The 18,604-nt window shown below is 38.0% G+C and overlaps 3 protein-coding genes across 3 annotated transcripts; 2 read left to right on the top strand and 1 right to left on the bottom strand.

The window, feature by feature from the left end:
• Positions 1-312: 312 nt before the first annotated feature.
• LOC141591515 (histone H2A-like) lies at positions 313-1,328 on the top strand. Its single transcript, XM_074411874.1, has 2 exons — positions 313-625; positions 904-1,328. Exons 1-2 carry the CDS (start codon positions 416-418, stop codon positions 1,150-1,152), a joined length of 459 nt encoding a protein of 152 aa, XP_074267975.1. The 5' UTR covers positions 313-415; the 3' UTR covers positions 1,153-1,328.
• A 3,730-nt stretch (positions 1,329-5,058) lies between these two features.
• On the top strand, positions 5,059-5,975 carry LOC141591511 (histone H2A-like). The gene is made up of 2 exons (XM_074411869.1): positions 5,059-5,357; positions 5,551-5,975. The coding sequence occupies exons 1-2, from the start codon at positions 5,148-5,150 to the stop codon at positions 5,797-5,799; spliced, it is 459 nt and encodes a 152-aa protein (XP_074267970.1). The 5' UTR covers positions 5,059-5,147; the 3' UTR covers positions 5,800-5,975.
• Positions 5,976-6,630: 655 nt separating this feature from the next.
• Positions 6,631-12,090, bottom strand: LOC141593179 (triose phosphate/phosphate translocator TPT, chloroplastic-like). Its single transcript, XM_074414131.1, has 11 exons — positions 11,920-12,090; positions 10,891-10,958; positions 9,276-9,306; positions 9,099-9,190; positions 8,904-9,005; positions 8,395-8,473; positions 8,082-8,172; positions 7,775-7,962; positions 7,292-7,309; positions 7,088-7,203; positions 6,631-6,727 (listed from the first exon to the last, which is right to left on the bottom strand). Exons 1-11 carry the CDS (start codon positions 12,088-12,090, stop codon positions 6,631-6,633), a joined length of 1,053 nt encoding a protein of 350 aa, XP_074270232.1.
• Positions 12,091-18,604: the final 6,514 nt, after the last annotated feature.

The raw sequence follows: 18,604 nt of genomic DNA, 5'->3' as shown, positions 1-18,604 counted from the left end.
TTTGACGAGTACCAAATCTCCGGGAATTGATCATCTCCATTTCCTCTCACAATCTCTTTAAATAATAATTTTCTCTTACATCCTCATTTTCCTTTATTTTTATACGTAAATTTAAAATCGTTAAATTTTGTTAATATGTAATCCAGACCATTAATAATTAATTGACTCTCCATTTCTTTTGAGGATGGAGAGAAAATGGGCTCCAAATCTCCACCCAAAACAAATACTCACCGTTGATTAATCTAATCTCACATTCCACGTCACCGATCCGTGCCTTCCAAAATCTCACCACCCCAAATAAACCCACTATATATACCCACACTCATTTCCTTCCAAATCACAACACACAAACCATTGCTCTCACCACTCACAAAATAAACCGAACAAACCAAAAACACTAACTCAACCGAAGAAAATGGATTCAACCGGAGGAAAGAAGAAGGGAGCTGCTGGAAGGAAAGCCGGCGGTCCAAAGAAGAAGTCAGTTACCCGGTCCATCAAAGCCGGTCTTCAGTTCCCGGTTGGTCGTATTGGAAGGTACTTGAAGAAAGGTCGGTATGCTCGGCGGGTCGGATCTGGTGCTCCGGTTTACTTGGCTGCTGTTCTTGAGTACCTTGCTGCTGAGGTATATACAACTTCAACTTTAATTTTAATTTTCCGTCTCTCTTAAAACGAATATACTTGATTTTCCCGATAATTTATTTATCTTTGATTAAAGTATGTCAATTTAATTAATTTGTATTATTCGATCTTCCTTGTTACAAATTCTAATTCCGCCACTGAATTTAATGAATTAATAAGTTTTCCTAGCTCATTTCGCTCGAAAACTCCTTAATTAGTTTTAATTTTTTTGATGATATTTATTGTAATTACTGGTTAATTGAGATGAATAATGTTGATTAGGTATTGGAATTGGCGGGAAATGCAGCACGTGACAACAAGAAGAACAGGATAATCCCAAGGCACGTGCTACTGGCAATAAGGAACGATGAAGAGCTCGGAAAGCTGTTGGCAGGAGTGACAATTGCACATGGAGGAGTGTTGCCGAACATAAACCCGATTCTGTTGCCTAAGAAGACTGCTGAGAAGTCACCCAAGGAGCCTAAATCGCCTTCCAAGGCCGCTAAATCGCCAAAGAAAGCTGCTGCTTAAAGAGTGATTTCCTATGATTTGTGTATGTAAGCTAATTAGGGTTTGGGATTAGTTAGTATCGTTGGTTGTTTAGTGGTGTATGGTTTTGGAGTCGATTTCTGATCGATTGTCGACTTCTGTATTTGCTCAAGTGTTTCAATTGCAACTTAATGATATATGAATTTCAGTTTCTCCAATGTTTCATCGTAATTTCTTTGTTGAATTGTTGTCAATTGCATTGGTTTATCTGATTTATTCGATACTCCTTCCGTCTCAATTTCATCGATTCATTTCTCTTTTAATACATTGGCTATTTACTGTTTCATCAGTTATAAGTAACTGGTTAGACGCATTACAGAAGGTTTTATCGAGTCATTTCTCTTTCGTTACATTGAATGTATATCGTTCTAGCAGTAACAAGTTGCGGATGTGAGGCATTCTGTAAGTCGAGGATTGTAGCATAATGCTCGTCTTACAGGAGGTTTTATCGAGTCATTTCTCTACAGTTACTGTTTTCTGTGATCAAATTAGGGTTTCAGAATAGTTATTATCGTTGGTAATTTGGTCCTGGAGTCGATATCTAATTGATTCTCGACTTTTGTATTTGCTGAGGTGTTCTCCAATGTTTCATCTTAATTTCTTTGTCGAATTGTCGTCTTTGGCATTGATTTATCAACTGAAAACTGATCCGATAAAATTGGTAAGTTACGAAGTTGAAGTATTCTGTAAGTCGAGAACTGCAGCATAACGCTGAACAGTGCATGCCTTACAGAAGGCTTTTGTTATGGAATCATGATTCATGAGATTCGGAATTTCAACTCCGCTTGTGCAATTACGAGTAGTTTGTTATTTACTCAGACTGATATTTGTGTTTAACTAATTCAAGACTTATTTGACGTTTGCTCTATACCAAAACTATGGTCATTTGCTACTGTTTGGTTTATCCTGTACTCCTTCCGTCTCAATTTTTTTCTACCCTTTTTCTATCAAGACGATTTCATCGTTAGATGTGAACTCTCAGTATCAGTTCCACAGTATATGCATGCTTTGTTATCACTCCGGAAACCTTTCACAGGCGTATTGTTCATAGCACACATGTTTCAGAACAGAAAGTTCACTCTATTCATATGAGAAGAACAACCGACCTCCTCAATGGAGCTATTATAACCTCAATCTATCTTCTCAATCATCCCACCTTTGGCCAAAATCATGTGCAGTAACCCAATGACGACTACTCCCTTCCGCATGTGTAATCGGGGCAAATAGCTCCTCAGTTTTTGTAGCTAGCTACCTGCATGAGGCATTTAGACATTAGCTACAAATTTTGACGAAAACTTACTAAGAAATCAGTTTCTCTTATGTTCAGAAAGCATCGTCAATCTGAGCAACTCTTAGAAGAACATTGGGGGCTTCGTAAATCAAGGCACCATTGCGATACTCTAATACCACATCCGATTTTTTATTATATGCCATTTTTCTGACAAAAACTGTAGAAACTGCAACATTATACTGGTATATATTAAGAGACCTCGACAGTCTGAGGGGCAGTTTCAATGTGCGAAAATTGACTGACATGTGATAAGAAACCAGGATTGTAGTACACTAGTACAGATTAGCCTATTTTTTCCTCAATGTCGAGCTGGAGAAGGCCGTTAGTGTTAACTTACACTGAACCTTCGACTATTACCTGATTGTACAAGTGGTAAAACATGCCGATTAAAAAAAAGATCAGATAAAAATTTCTATAAACCAACTGTAGCAATTGCATCTTTACACCGATGCTGCATTATTAATTGAGGTTCCTCAATCGGAAAATTTAGAATACTCGTCTTAAATTCACGAGGTGCTTGAAATTAATGTCTGAGAGATTATCTGATTAAGGTTTGCGAACTTACCGGCGTTGCAGGAGGGAGGCAAACTAGCAGGGCAATGACTGATATGTAAGAGTAAACGTTTGTGCTATCCATTCCTGTCTCTAATTCCACATATTGTTGTAGTATTAAACAGTAATAGGAACACAAAGTATCTATCATTGTTATTAAACAGTCATGGGGAGGTGGGTTTAGGAGGGGAGAATGATGCTGTAATGGATGACAATAACCCTGATAAAGTGGCGGTTATAAGCTCTGATATTGAATCTGGGCATGCTGATTGCTGAGGGAGCCGGGGATACTCACTCCTACCCAAGTAGTTGGATGATATATCAAGATGCTGTGGGTAATAATGAATCTGATGAATCTTCTGTTTTTCACTATAGCTCTGCTATTAATTTGATTTCAAGCTCCGAGGATACTTCTGACGTTAATGCTACCGAAGTACTGATGTTAATACTGAACTCCGCCTGAATGTGGGTGGCACTAATCAGAATGCAGTGGGGTCTGTGGTTGTTGAAGAGTCTAACTCCAGTTGCCATCATTCGTAAATAAATGGAGTTGGAGGCTCGGTCTTCCTTAATCAAACCTCTGAATTAGGCTGTGGTGGGTGGGTGGGTCTGGTATGGTGATGGGGGATGATGGGCAGAAACCTTCTATGGGTGCTGGCATTGATGGGGCTGAGCCTGCTGCAGGGAATTTTAAGTTTTTTTTGATTTCCCATCTTTTGGGACTCCTTCTTCTAAATTGGTTGCGGTGATGGATGAAGGAAGGCAAGTAGCAAGCATCTCTGACGGTTTTATGGGACAGGCTGATTGTTATTACAAGTCAAACTTTGCTGAAAAGAATAAGAAAGTTACTGCTGCTGCTAGGAAGAGGAAGTGTTGTTCTCAAGTTTTTGAGTGTCTTGTGCCTGGAGATGTTGTTACTTCTATTGAAAAGGCGAGATATTATCTTAGTCAGTTGGCCAAGAAGAGGTGCTCAGGTGGGGGTATATGTGGTGGCCAAGAAGCAGTTGGAGCTGGGAGCTTTCGTGTGTCAGTGACTGATATGGATATCGAGGTCTCCACTGATTCCTCTTCTGCTAGCAACAATGAAGGTTTTGCTGAGGTTAAGTCTATTCAACCTCCTTCCCATCTATGATTGCCTTAACATGGAATTGTTAAGTCTAGTCAACAGACAGTTAACGGGTCGATGCAGGTTGGAAATCTATGGATAATGCAGGTATTGGGTGGGTCGTCTTATTAGGGTTTGGGGAAAGAACTTTTTCTGCAAGGAAAAGTGTTAGAGTTGAGTCGGCTTTGCAGGCGAAAGGTTTGGGGGTACGAGAGTTTTTTTTGGATATTATACGGTGTATCCTGAGTTTTTTGGCTTTCTATGTTATACCCCTAAACTTTTTACTTATCTCTCTATCATGACCTCGTTGAACTCTCCGTTAACTTTATCACTATCGAACAACCGTACTTTGACCTTTATTCAGACTCATTAATGTTGTGCACCATCCTATATGAGAAACATCACAAATCACTTTTGATAAACACAAGCTACTATTAAAAACATCCGTTATGATTCATGATACGATAATGGAGATGTGATAAATGTTTAGTTAGATTCATATTGTATTGGTAGGTTAATGGATAACTCGGCGAAATAATAAGTAAATGAGTAGGTTATCGAGTAATTAAAATGATAAATAGATGATTTAATAGGTCAATTAAGAAACTAAGTTAGCAAAGACAATAATTAAGATCATGATATAGACTAATGTGTAAAATTCAGAGTTACACCATAGAATTTCGAAAATTTAGAGGTACAATATAAAAACCAAAACACTCAAAAGTACACCGTAAAATGTTTTTTATTTATTTTTGCTAACAAATCCTCACCGTCGATTAGTTTAATCTCACATTCCATGTCACCGATCCGTGCCTTCCAACATCTCACCACCCAAAACAAATACTCACCGTCGATTAATCTAATCTCACATTCCACGTCACCGATCCGTGCCATCCAAAATCTCACCACCCCAAATAAACCCACTATATATACCCACACTCATTTCCTTCCAAATCACAACACACCCATTTCTCTCACTACTCACAAATTAAACCAAACAAACCAAAAACACTAACCCAACCGAAGAAAATGGATTCAACCGGAGGAAAGAAGAAGGGAGCAGCTGGAAGGAAAGCCGGCGGTCCAAAGAAGAAGTCAGTTACCCGGTCCATCAAAGCCGGTCTTCAGTTCCCGGTCGGTCGTATTGGAAGGTACTTGAAGAAAGGTCGGTATGCTCAGCGGGTCGGATCTGGTGCTCCGGTTTACTTGGCTGCTGTTCTTGAGTACCTTGCTGCTGAGGTATATACAATTCAACTTTAATTTTGATTTTTCCGTCTCAATCATTTGTTTACTTTGATTAAATTAAATTCCGCTCACAATGTATAAACACAATTGAACTTTGATTTTGATTTGTCGGTCTCAATCATTTCTTTACCTTTGATTTTGATTTTTCCGTCTCAATTATTAATTAATTTACGATTGTTTGAATCAGGTGTTGGAATTGGCGGGAAATGCGGCACGTGACAACAAGAAGAACAGGATAATCCCAAGGCACGTGCTACTGGCAATAAGGAACGATGAAGAGCTCGGAAAGCTGTTAGCTGGAGTGACAATTGCACATGGAGGAGTGTTGCCGAACATTAACCCGATTCTGTTGCCTAAGAAGACTGCTGAGAAGTCACCAAAGGAGCCTAAATCACCCTCCAAGGCCGCGAAATCGCCAAAGAAAGCTGCTGCTTAAGTGTGATTTCCTATGATTTGTGTATGTAAGCTAATTAGGGTTTGGGATTAGTTAGCATCGTTGGTTGTTTAGTGGTGTATGGTTTTGGAGTCGATTTCTGATCGATTCTCGACTTCTGTATTTGCTCAAGTGTTTCGATTGCAAGTTAGATGATATATGAATTTCAGTTTCTCCGATGCTTCTTCGTAATTTCTGTGTGGAATTGTTGTTAAATTGCATTTATTCGATACGCCTTCCGTCTCAATTTCATTGTTTCATCTTTTTATCGATACCTTGGCAATTTATGGTTTCATCAGGATTGTAGCGTAATGCTGAACAGTGCTTGCCTTACAGAAGGTTTTTGTTATGGAATCATGATTCATGAGTTATTTCGGAATTTTCAACTCCGTTTCTGCGATTAGTTTGTTGTTTTCTCAGACTGGTATTTGTGTTTAACCAATTCAAGTCTTATTTGACGTTTGCTCTATGCCAAAACTATGGTCATTTGCTTCTGATTGTTTGGTTTATCCTGTACTCCTTCCGTCTCAATTCTTCCCTTTTTTTTTATCAAGATGATTACATCTTTAGATGTGAACTCTCAGTATGTTTATCGTTGACCGTTCTATCAGTTACCAGTCCAGAGTATAACCAGACTGTGTTGATATGAGAAGTACAACCTGTTGTTACTCCTTCCATACTCCATTGTTCGTAGCACACGTATTTCCAAAAAGAAAGTTCAATCAATTGATATGAGAAGTACAGCCGACCCCTTAATACCTCATTGGTGTTACTCTAACCTCAATTTATCTACTCAATCATCCCACCTTTAGCCGAAATCATGTGCAATTAAGACTATGGAGAGAACCCAGTGATGAATACTCCCTTCTGCACATTTCCAACAGAATGTGCAAGGGGCGCAACTCGCTCCGGAGTATTTGTAGAAGTGTTGCTAGAAATTTTGATGCAAACTTATTAAGAACTCGTTTCTCTTATGTTTTGGGGTTAAGAAAGTCTCGTCAATCTGAACTACTCCATCCGATTTTTATTGCACTCCACTTTCACAATATGAGAGAAACCATTGACATCTGACATTATTTTTTGATAAAAACTGTAGAAACTACAACATTATACTGGTATATTTTAAGAGACCTCGACGGTTTAAGGAGGTGTTCAATGTGCAAAAAATGAGTAAGACATATGATAAGAAACCAGGATAGTAGTACAGATTAGTCTATTTTTTCCTCAGAGTCGGGTTGGAGAAGGGTGTAAAACTGTAAATGTGAACATACACTGAACCTTCGACTATTACCTGATTGTACAAGTGGTAAACCATGCTGATCCAAAAAAAATCGGATAAACATTTCTGTCAACCAACTGTAGCATTGCATCCTTACACCGATATTTCATTAACTGAGGTCCCTCAATCTGAAAAGTTTAGAATTCTCAACTTAAATTCAGGAGGTGCTTGAAATTAATGTTAGAGAGATAATCCGATTAAGGTCTGCAAACTTACCTGTATACAGGATTTTAACTGTAAGCGTAAACGTTTGTGCTATCCATTCCTGTCTGTCATTCCACATATATCGAACAAAATTATAGAAAACAAAAGTATTTATCATCGAAATCTAGCATTGTCTGTTTTTATCACATATACAGGATTAGAATCATGGTATTAAATCTCGGCAGCAGAACACCAAACTGTGGCCACTGTGTATATGTTCTACAGGTTGATATGAAAGCATTTTGAGGGGTACCAACCATAATGGAGCATAGCTGATAGCCCAAACATTGGCGGATGCAAGTGTAAGCAGTAAGCACCAGGGGTTCCAGGGCTCCAGGCACAGGAAGACTCAAAATTTGTGTAATTTGTCCAAAATTTAGGCAAATACGTAAAAGTAGCTTTAATATTTTCATACGGACTCCGGAAAGAATTTTGTTTCTGGATTCACTGCTGAATCTAAGACTAACATTTCAGTCAGAGAAGCCATTGTTGCACCAATTCAATCAATTTTGAAAGGACTATGGCTTTAGAAAATAGCAGAACTATATAAAAACTATTCTGAAAAGAAGACACCGTGAACTTAGTACCGGTAACAACAGGCGCTAATGACAGCCGCAGTGGTAAGGGTATATGATGGCTGAGAACAACCTGCAAAGCAGCTGCATTGAATAATGGCTCCAAGGCTGCATGATAAAATAGATCACAACTTTGCAAATTAGTTATGCAGAAGAATAACATAACCATAATACTAAGAGTAAGTAGAATTTACGACATTGATCATATTCTCTCATTATAATTTTACCATTTATGGCGTGAGTAAGAGATAAGCAAGTTGGCAACTGCTGCAAACGAGACATTGGACATGGCATGACCAAGAGCAAGGCAGAAAGCAACTGGAGTAACCAGCATCAGCATCAGATTTACGCAGTCTTACGCCTGTGTTTTTTAGAATTTGTTTCAAGGTGATTCAAATAACGAAAACTGCATTGTAAATTGCATTAACTGACTGATGCTTCAACTTATCAGAAGCAGGGACAATCTAGCAAGTCATTTTGCTATATCCCGTCTATTCCAAAGTCAAAGAATAGAATCTCACAGCATTTTGAGATACTTACTGCGCATTTGGGTAGACCGAAAGCCCAACTTGCAAGACAGTACACAACCCCAACAAGGGGATGTATAACTGAGACGAAGCTACAAAGAATAATATGCCATGAGAAAAGAAAAAACAGTAAAATGAAATTTTGAAGCTTCTCCTACAGGATTTTTTTTTTTTTTGAAAATAATGTCTTAAAACACGGCAAGAACTTACTTTCGATATGGGAACTTATTAAGTACATTGAAGATGACATTCAGAAAGTACCATATTAGAAATTTATGAGGTAAAGATAGTAAAATCTGCACATTAAACTGCTGATTTATTCAAAAACAAATCATGGTCTTTCCAGGGTCATATGAGACTGTCTCATATATGACACCAACCAACAAACCTTATTATCAAATGATGTTCACGGACAATTGAAGGGTAAAAAACACACATTAACAGGCATGACAGAATGAATTAAAGAGCTTTTCTAAACAAAGGTATAACATAAAAACACTACCAAGGACATTATCATGCTACCTTTTTAAGGGATTCAGTGAACCAAGAACAAACCACGTGAAGAAAAATCCGGTAACCAAAGCAGGAATCCTCTCCGAAAAGTTCTTAGATGGAGCAACTTTTCTGCAACCAAAACAAGATTATTAGCACAACCCACTAAACTTACAAGTACTTGAATTATTAATACTTAAAGAACTAGTAAAATTTTCGATTAACCCATCATTAAGGTCATGAATCTCATGATCATCAGTATATGCAGCTAAAACAGTCAATGGAACAGGAACAGGATTATGATTGTGTTGCTTTCTCTTCAATATTGGCTAAAAAATTGAAACTTCCGACACATTGCTGGCGAATTCAACAGGAAACTTGTCTCGAAAAGGCGAAATTCACCATGTAATGGATCAGTGACAGTACTGAAATTCTGAATTCAGAAATTTATAAAAAAAATGTTCATGGATCTTTAACTTGGAATGGGACCGGTCCTGCACTGCTGCAATTAATAGCTAATCGTATGGTAAATGAAAGTACTAATTGAACTTCTGTCTGAAAAGGTTGTACTCCCCCGTCCCAATCATTTGTTTATCTTTGATTAAAATACGAAAAAGCAAACAAACGAATGAGACGGAAGGATTAAACTCACGATTTAGCTAAATAATGTACTCCAGTACAATTAGTTACTATCTACGTTCGAGAATTGAGTGCAATGCCTGGATTTTGTACTCTACAGCCAAGAGCTGTAGACGCAAGACAGAGGTGATGCAAGTTCGCACCAACCATTGGCAAAAGTCAATAAGATCATGAAGCAGAATCCTGAGACTCTCAATTATGTAATCGTCTGAGTCAAAATATACCATGCAATTATCAGACCACACCAACCTTATGAATTATTCCCAAAACTTAAGAATTTGGTTTGCGGGTCAACGACACTATGTCTCCTCAGTTCAGCATTTTTTATCCTTTAGGAACCCAGGCATTTTATTAAAGCCTCACGACCGGTGAAAATGAAGTGGCAGCGAAGGATCAAACGTAGTTGATTATAGTCTATGAACTGCGGTAATTCCACTCGTTTAGACAGTGAAACTTAATAGAGAACCAATGATTGAAATTTAAGTTGATTGGGAATGAATGTCCCAAAAAAAAATTACTCATTCTCCGACGACACTATGACCATCAAGCTTTAAGGAAAAAGCATGCAAAATGTAACTCGAAGAATATAATTACTGTCTGTTTGGGATTTCACGAAATCTGCCACTCAAGTTTTTGTGGCTTGTAAAAATAAAAGAGTTTTTGCAGAAAGGGGAGACACAAGAATTCAACTACCACAACTCTCTGGCACTGGTTGCAGAGTAAGGGATCTAAAGATCAAATTTAAAATCAACAAAAGTTCAATGGCGTCAAATCAAATTCACATCTCACCAAAAGAACAGACTAAAATAAAATTCACGTCTGAATAGTAATTAACGGTCACATATACAGGATTAGAATCATGGTACTATATCTCGGCAGCAGAACACTTTATTGTGGCCTCTGTATAAAAGTTTTACAGGTTGCTATGAAAGCATTTTGAGGGGTACCAACCATAATGGAGCACAGCTGAGATAGCCCAAGCAATGGCGGATGCAAATGTAAGCATCGGGGTCCAATTTGTGTATTTTGTCCAAAATTTAGGCAAATACGTGAAAGTAGCTTTAATATTTTCATACGGACTCCGGAAAGAAAACTAGACTAACATTTCATGACCTAGAACTTAAACTTAAGTTTTATACCATTATTATGGTTACAACTTACAGGTGGATCAGATTTACGCAGTCTTGGGCCTGTGTTTTCGAGAATTTGTTTCAAGGTGATTCAAATAATGAAAACTGCATTGTAAATTGCATAATTGCATTACCTGATTGATGCTTCGTCTTATGAGAAGCACGGACAATCTAGTAAATCATTTTGCTATATCCCATCATATTCCAAAGCCAAGGAAACGAATCTCACAGCATTTTGAGATACTTACTGCGCATCTGGGTAGACCGAAAGCCCAACTTGCAAGCCAGTACACAACACCATCAAGGAGATGTATAACTGAGACAAAGATACGAAGAACAATTCAGGAGAAAATAAAAACAGTAGTCAAACGAAATTTTGAAGCTTTTTCCTGGTATACAGGAATTTTATCAAATGAGATGGTCTCATATATGACACCAGCCAACAAACCTTATTATCAAGTGAGCAGTACTCGAGTATTTACTTGGTCTCACATGTGTGATTGTCTCACTGATAGCATAATGTTCACGGACGATTGAAGGGTCATAAACACACATTGACAGGCATGACAGCAAGATAATTTTTGTTTAAATCCATTGAACATGCTACTTTACTGAAAGCGAAGGAATCTATTCCTGCTTTCCTAGTGAAACATTTCCATGCATCATTATCCCGTCTCAGACGAGAGTCTACTGAAACAGTAATCTTGGATATTTTTACTATTCGAGACAAACCCTACGTTCTTCTTTCTCGTAAAATATGTTACAAGGACAGTTCTATTGCTACTGAACTTCGAACTCAGATCATGAGTCCTTGAGTCTTTAGTTTAACCATAATTTATATTGGATTAGGATTCTAGCTTAGTACCAGTCCTTGTCCGTACAGGACTTCAGTCCTACCTAATCTCTCTCCTGACATAAATCGGACAAAATTAAATATTGATTTTATGAATTACAACTGCATCAGAACTAGGTTACTGATATCAGGGTGGTATCAAAATTCTACCTGCAAAATCCGCAAAGTTACAGTTTTTAATCAGGACACAAACTGCTTCTTTTTCCCTCTAAACTTATTGTATTATGTTAGAACTCTAGTTTAAGAAGATAAATCTTAGATTATATTATTAAGAGTTTGATGTTGTCTGAGATAACTCCGATACATAAGTATAAATACCTCGTAACCCTCCTTGAATATCTCATAACTCAAACCATCGGATCAATTTATTGAGAATTAGCTTTCACAAATCACAAAATAATGAAGGGAATTCTCGTCTTTTTACCTGTGCTCTTTGCCATTGCTTTCGCCCAAGATCAATCCGAAGTTGGTATTCACCCAGGATGGTTCTTCGGACCGCCTCATCACCCATTCCTTCCCCATCCTCATCATCACTTCCTCCCGCATCCACACTTTCCCCTACATCCACACTTTCCCCATCTATTTCCACACCCATTCCCAATTCCAAGCCAGCCTCCAACTTCCCCTTCTACCCCTTCCGACAGCCAAGAAAACAACTATGACGAGTATTATCAAACCAATACCGATATGAATGACGAGAAAATCCACTTCCCATTCCACGGAATCCCGTTCCATGGATACCATCATCACCCATTCATCCCACATCATTATTTCCTACCACATCCACACTTTCCCCATCGATTTCCACACCCACACCCATTCCCATTCTCAAGCCAGCCTCCATCTTCCCCTGCTACCCCTTCCGACAATCAAGAAAACAACGACGACGACCAAATCAACACCGATATCAATGACCAGAAATTCCGATTCCCATTCCACCGATTCCCGTTCCATGAACACCATCATCCCCTGTTCCCACCTCACTTTCCCGTACATCCACACTTTCCGCATCTGTTTCCACACCCGTTCCCATTCCCAAGCCAGCCTCCATCTTCCCCTTCTACCCCTTCCGACAACCAATGATTTCCATTCCTTCTTGATGACTCAGGAAGATTTCAATCAGTTCCAAATGCTGTTCAGCTCCTCAAAACGTCGAAGCTTCTTGCAGCGCTCCATCCCCTTCCAAGTTAATATTATGTCATAGTTCAGAATAAATATAGTTGATAGTATTCATCAACTTAGAATTAGCAGTCCATAGTTTTACTGTTTACAACCTAGAATTATATCATTATGCTATACAAGTTAGTCATATGGAGAAGTAGCACAGTCTACAGTTCCATTATTTTTTATTTATATCAATAAATATTACTCCGTATTTGTTATTATTCTTTTATGAAGTATACATTCCAGTTACGCATATCTGATATCATTCATCATTGAGCATCTGAGATTTGATAAAAGACTTATTATGTCTATTGCATACATTTTTTCTTTGGTGAAGTGAAAACGAATGTTAAAAGGAGACGAACTAGGTCAATTTGTTCAGAGTTCAGACAGAAAAAACTCAAGCTCTATACAATACAAAGTGTAACTAAAAGTCTAAAACCTCTTAATAACAGCCAGAACCACAATTTTTGACAATTAAAAATAAAAAATAAGCAAATAATCAGAATACAATCTTAGAAAAATTTTGAGCTTTGAATCGTTACTGAAGCATATCAACTCGACTTTTTCAGCAGAACAGAATACAGCAAGGATAACCATTTAAAGGAAGGATTACCGAAAGCTGGAGTTGTGTAGGTCTGCTTGTTCATCTTTGTTTATCCAGCTGATGTAAATGGTACAAGAGGACCCTCCTAATGTGTTTGTGATACTGCAGAATGTTTGGGTGCAAACCATGCTTCAAGACATCTTGGCCTGGCAATGAATACTCCAGCAAATAGACCTGCAATGCATATGAATTCGGTCATGAAGTGGTAAACAATAGATGACAATCGGGGAGAAAAAATAGGAATCAGTAGTATTATCACCAAATGATATGCTGCAAGGCTGGGTAAGCTAAGTAGAACATTGAAAGTATTATTCCGGCAACGGATGTGGGAATCTTGTTTAACGAGTACTCCCAACTTCTTTAATTTTGTTCGTAAGTGGTCATAAGGACGTAAAATGTTCAACTCACAGAACTTCAGATCTTTACATAGTTACCAGTAATATGCAACATAGGATTGTGATTGCATACAAATCTGCAACATCAATAACTGTAAAAATAAATAGATGATAAAAAAAATCAGGAATAAAAAATGAGCCAGGCCAAAGCAAGTAAAATTAACAGCAGCATTCAATTTGAGACGAATAACTTGCATGCTATCCAGGTGGAATAACTATTACCAACTTAAAGCCATGACTAAGAAGAAGACGGTGATGACGACAACAACAACAACAACATCAAAATCAAAATCAACCATCATTACCCAAATGCCTCAAATAGCATCTGCAAATTGCGGGGAAAGGGGGTTGAATGTACTGATATTTACCCGTGTTAGTCAAACCAAAGACAAATGGAGTATATATCCAAAACAGATTGTCCAAACCGCACGATTGCATGAGTACTTGAGATTAAACTGAATACAACATATGGTCCACTGACAAATCTACATACAAGGAGACTGGGACACCAGCAGTGACCAAATTGAGGTGTATGGATCTTAAGATTCTACGTATTATTGGACAAATGACATTTTAAATTGCTAAGTTCACTTAGTTTCAGAGAATTATAACTTAAAATTCCATATAACTAAAATAAACAAATCTATTATGGCTTACACATACACTGAGGATCAACTTAAGAAAAACAGGAAGCATATTCAACCTTCCTTATTCTGACATCTCATAAAAAATCCCATGTAACATCAAACCTAGCTCTGGTTTTGCCTATTTACAGCAATACTTGGCAATAATGTCACAGTATTAGCTCTTGACTCAGAAGGTTGGGCAGTAAAAATTTCTACAACTGACAACAGAAGTAAATATGACCCACTCTGAAAATTATGGCTCCCTCACTATTCCGGAATCAGCAGTAGAATGAAAGATTCAGGGACCGAAATTCTAGGATAATACATGCATGGAGTTTTACCCTGGACTCTATTAACTGAGAAGGAAGTTGGTTCTTGGGTCCCTGAAGCTGGGTATGCTTCTACTCAAGTCAACATTTAGGAACCTTTCGGAATCCATGTGTAATCGCAAGGCCTCGTGACTACTGAAAATGAAGTGGCAACACCAGCATGAAGAATCAAATACCATTAATTTATCAGACCCCATGTTGACAACAGTTATCCAGCTCCCAATGTCCTAAGATTGCGGCTCCACTAGCCCTTGGAGCTACGCAAAGGACACTACCAACCACCGATGCAAGCTGTCCGTAGACGCGCGAAGATGAGATTGCTAGTAACTAAAGCAACAGGGTAGAAGAACGGAAACCATAAAACTTACATACTACATATGTATCATGAAACCCAATACAGAGTACCAATTCAACTTGCACAACACATAAGATTCGGGTATGCAGTAAACAGTCATCTCAGCATGATTGTTTCATAGGAAGTAAGTGATTCAAATTCAAGTTTAATGGGAAGAAGGAAGTCACAAATATTACAGTGTCTCGGGTAGTCAGGCTCTCACAGGGACAATCTAGATGTATGGATGACAAATATTTAGCTCACAGAATTGCTGATCTAACATATTTACAAGTAATATAAATTATAAAGCACGGTGTATAGTTCCTGTCAACGATTGGAATTTAACAAAATCTGCCACTTCAATGACTAGCGGAAATAAGCAAATGAAGAAAAGGGCAAAAATCAGTTAGGCCAAAATAATAAGTAAAATTATCAAAATAGGAACCTCTCTGCTCGCACTCCTAAATGTCAGCACTCCACCTATATTGTTTTTGAGTAACCAGGCAAAACCAAGTCTTTCAATTGTGAAACTGGCTAAATGCCAAGGTGGTTGCTTAAGACATACTGCACCAACATCCGAGAGCAATAAACTAAGACAAATAGATGACAATCGGAGAGAAAAAATAGGAATCAGTAGTATTCTCACCAAATGATATGCTGAAAGGCTGGGTAAGCTAAATGGAACATTGAAAGTATTATTCCGGCAAGGGATATGGGTATCTTGTTTAACGAGTACTCCCAACTTCTTTAATTTTGTTCGTAAGTGGTCATAAGGATGTAAAATATTCAACTCACAGAACTTCAGATCTTACATATTTACCAGTAATATGCAACATAGGATATAGTTCATGTCTATGATTGTGATTGCTTACAAATATGCAACATCAATAACAGGCAAAAATAAATAGATGAGAAAAAAGACCAGGAGTAAAAAATGAGCCAAAACAGATTGTCCAAACCGCATGATTGCATGAGTACTTGAGATTAAACTGAATACAGCATATGGTCCACTGACAAATCTACATACAAGGAGACTGGGACACCGGCAGTGACCAAATTGAGGTGTATGGATCTTAAGATTCTACATATCCATCCTCCCTAGTTCAGACATCTCACCGAAGAATCCAATGTAACATCAAACCTAACTCTGAATAATTCAAAGTATTAGCTCTTGCCTCAGAAGGTTGGGCAGTAAATTTTCTACATATGACAACAGAAGTAAATACTCTGAAAATTATGGCTCCGCCACTAGTCAGGAAATAGCAGTAGAATGAAAGATTCAGAGACCAAATTCTAGGTGAATACATGCATAGAGTGTTACCCTCAACTCTATTAACTGAGAAAGAATTTGGTTCTTGGGTCTCTAAAGCTGGGTTTGCTTTACTCAATTCAACATTTTGGGACCTTTCGGAATCCATGCGTAATCACAAGGCCTCGTGACAGTCGTGACTACTGAATTGACGTGGCAACGCCAGCATGAAAAATCAAATGCCATTAATTATCAGACCCCATGTTGACAATAGTTATCCAGCTCCCAATGTCCTAATATTCAGCTCCAGTAGCCCTTGGAGCCTATGCAAAAGACACTACCAACCACCAATGCAAGCTGTCCACAGACGCGCGAAGATGAGATTGCTAGTAACTAAAGCCAACACGGTAGAAGAACGGAAACCATAAAACTTACATACTCCATATGTATCATGAAACCCAATACAGAGTACCAATTCAACTTGCACAACACATAAAATTCAAGTATGCAGTAAACAGTCATTTCAGCACGATTGTTTCATAGGAAGTAATTGATTCAAATTTAGGTTTAATTGGAAGAAGGAAATCACAAATATTACAGCGTCTCGGGCAGCCAGGATCTCACAGGGATCATAAGGATGACAAATATTCAGCTCACAGAGCTTCTGATCTGACTTGTTTACCAGTAATATATATCATGCCATCATGGAGCATAGCTCCGGTCAATGATTGGGATGTACCAAAATCTGCCACATCATTGACTGGTGGAAATAAACAAATGAAAAAAAATGCAAAATCAATTAGGCAAAAATAAGTCAAATATCAGAAGGGTGCTCACTTTTCTGATTAGTAACTTGCAGGATATTCGAGCGGAATTCACCTGAGAGGAGCTTCTCTGCTCGCAAATCTAGATGTCAACACTCCACAGATATTGTTTCTGAGTAAGAAGGCAAGACTGAGTCTTCCAATTGTGAAACTGACTGAATGTCATAGTGACAAAATGCACCAGCATATGACAACCTGAAACTAAGACAAATGTACTACGATTAAACTCAACGCAGCATATCCCTCCACCAACAATTGACAAATCTACATACGTCATACGAGGACTGGACACACACAATGGCCAAATTGAGACGTATGATGAAGTCTTGAGATCCTACATATTACAGTATTGGACTAATGAGAAATTAAATTGCTCATTTCACATCGGAAACTAGGATTATAACTTAACCATGTAACAAAACAAACAAACTCTTGTGTTGGCGCTACACCTTACATTTTAAGGTTCAACTAAAGAAGAAAAGGAAGCAAACAAATTCAACCTCCCATATTCAGACATCTCATCTAATGAATCTTATGTACCAGCACACCTTGCCCTACTTTTGCCTTTTTTCAGCAATACTTGGCCATAATGTCGAAGTATTAGCTCTTGACTAAGAGAGTCAGAAGGCTCGGTAATATGCCATTAGCCATGTGTTCACAAGGATGTAAAATATTCAACTCACAGAATTTCTGAATTACATATTTACCAGCAATATGCAGCATAATATATTGTTCATGTTTATGATTTGGATTTCATACAAAGCTGAAACAATTTCATACAAAGCTGAAACATCAATAACTGGCAAAAATAAACATATGAGAAAAAAATTCGGGAGTAAAAATCAGCCAGGCCAAAACCAGTAAAATTAACAGAAGCACTCATTCTGCGAGGAACCACTTCATGTTATCCAGTGGAATCCCACGCAAACCCAGATATCCAGCACTTCACAGATATTGATTATGAATAACAAGGGAAGATTGAGTCTTGCAATTGTGAAACTGCCTGAATGATATAGTAATGTCTGTAGACAAACTGCACCAAAAGTTGACAGCAAAAACACTATGGCACTTCACCAACTTAAAGCCACAACAAAGACAACAACAACAATATTACCCCAGTGCCTCATATAGCTCGCACATATTGCAGTGTATGCATCTGTACTAATGGCCCATGTCAGCCACACCAAAGACAAATGGTGTATATAGATGTATATCCAAAACAGGTTGTCCAAACCGCAAGATTACATGAATACTTGAGATTAAACTGAATACAGCATATGGTCCACTGACATATCTACAGTCAAGGATGCTGGGACGCAGGCAGTGGCCAAATTAAGGTGTATGATGTCTAAGACCCTACATATTATTGGACAAATGAGAATTTGTATTGCTGACATCACTTAGTTTCAGAAACCATAATTTAACCACGCATAACAAAACAAATGAATCCTGTGTCGCGTACACATACTCTTTGAGGTTCAACTTAAGGAAAAGAGAAAGCAAATGTATCCAAACTCATTCTGACATCTCTTCTAATGATCATAGCATCAAACGTAGGCACATAGCCCTTGCTTTACCTTT

This window comes from Silene latifolia, chromosome 7, assembly GCF_048544455.1.
Source record: "Silene latifolia isolate original U9 population chromosome 7, ASM4854445v1, whole genome shotgun sequence".
Classification (NCBI taxonomy): Eukaryota; Viridiplantae; Streptophyta; class Magnoliopsida; order Caryophyllales; family Caryophyllaceae; genus Silene; species Silene latifolia.
Note: the sequence above shows the minus strand (reverse complement) of the source record. Positions and strands in the feature narration are given on the sequence as shown.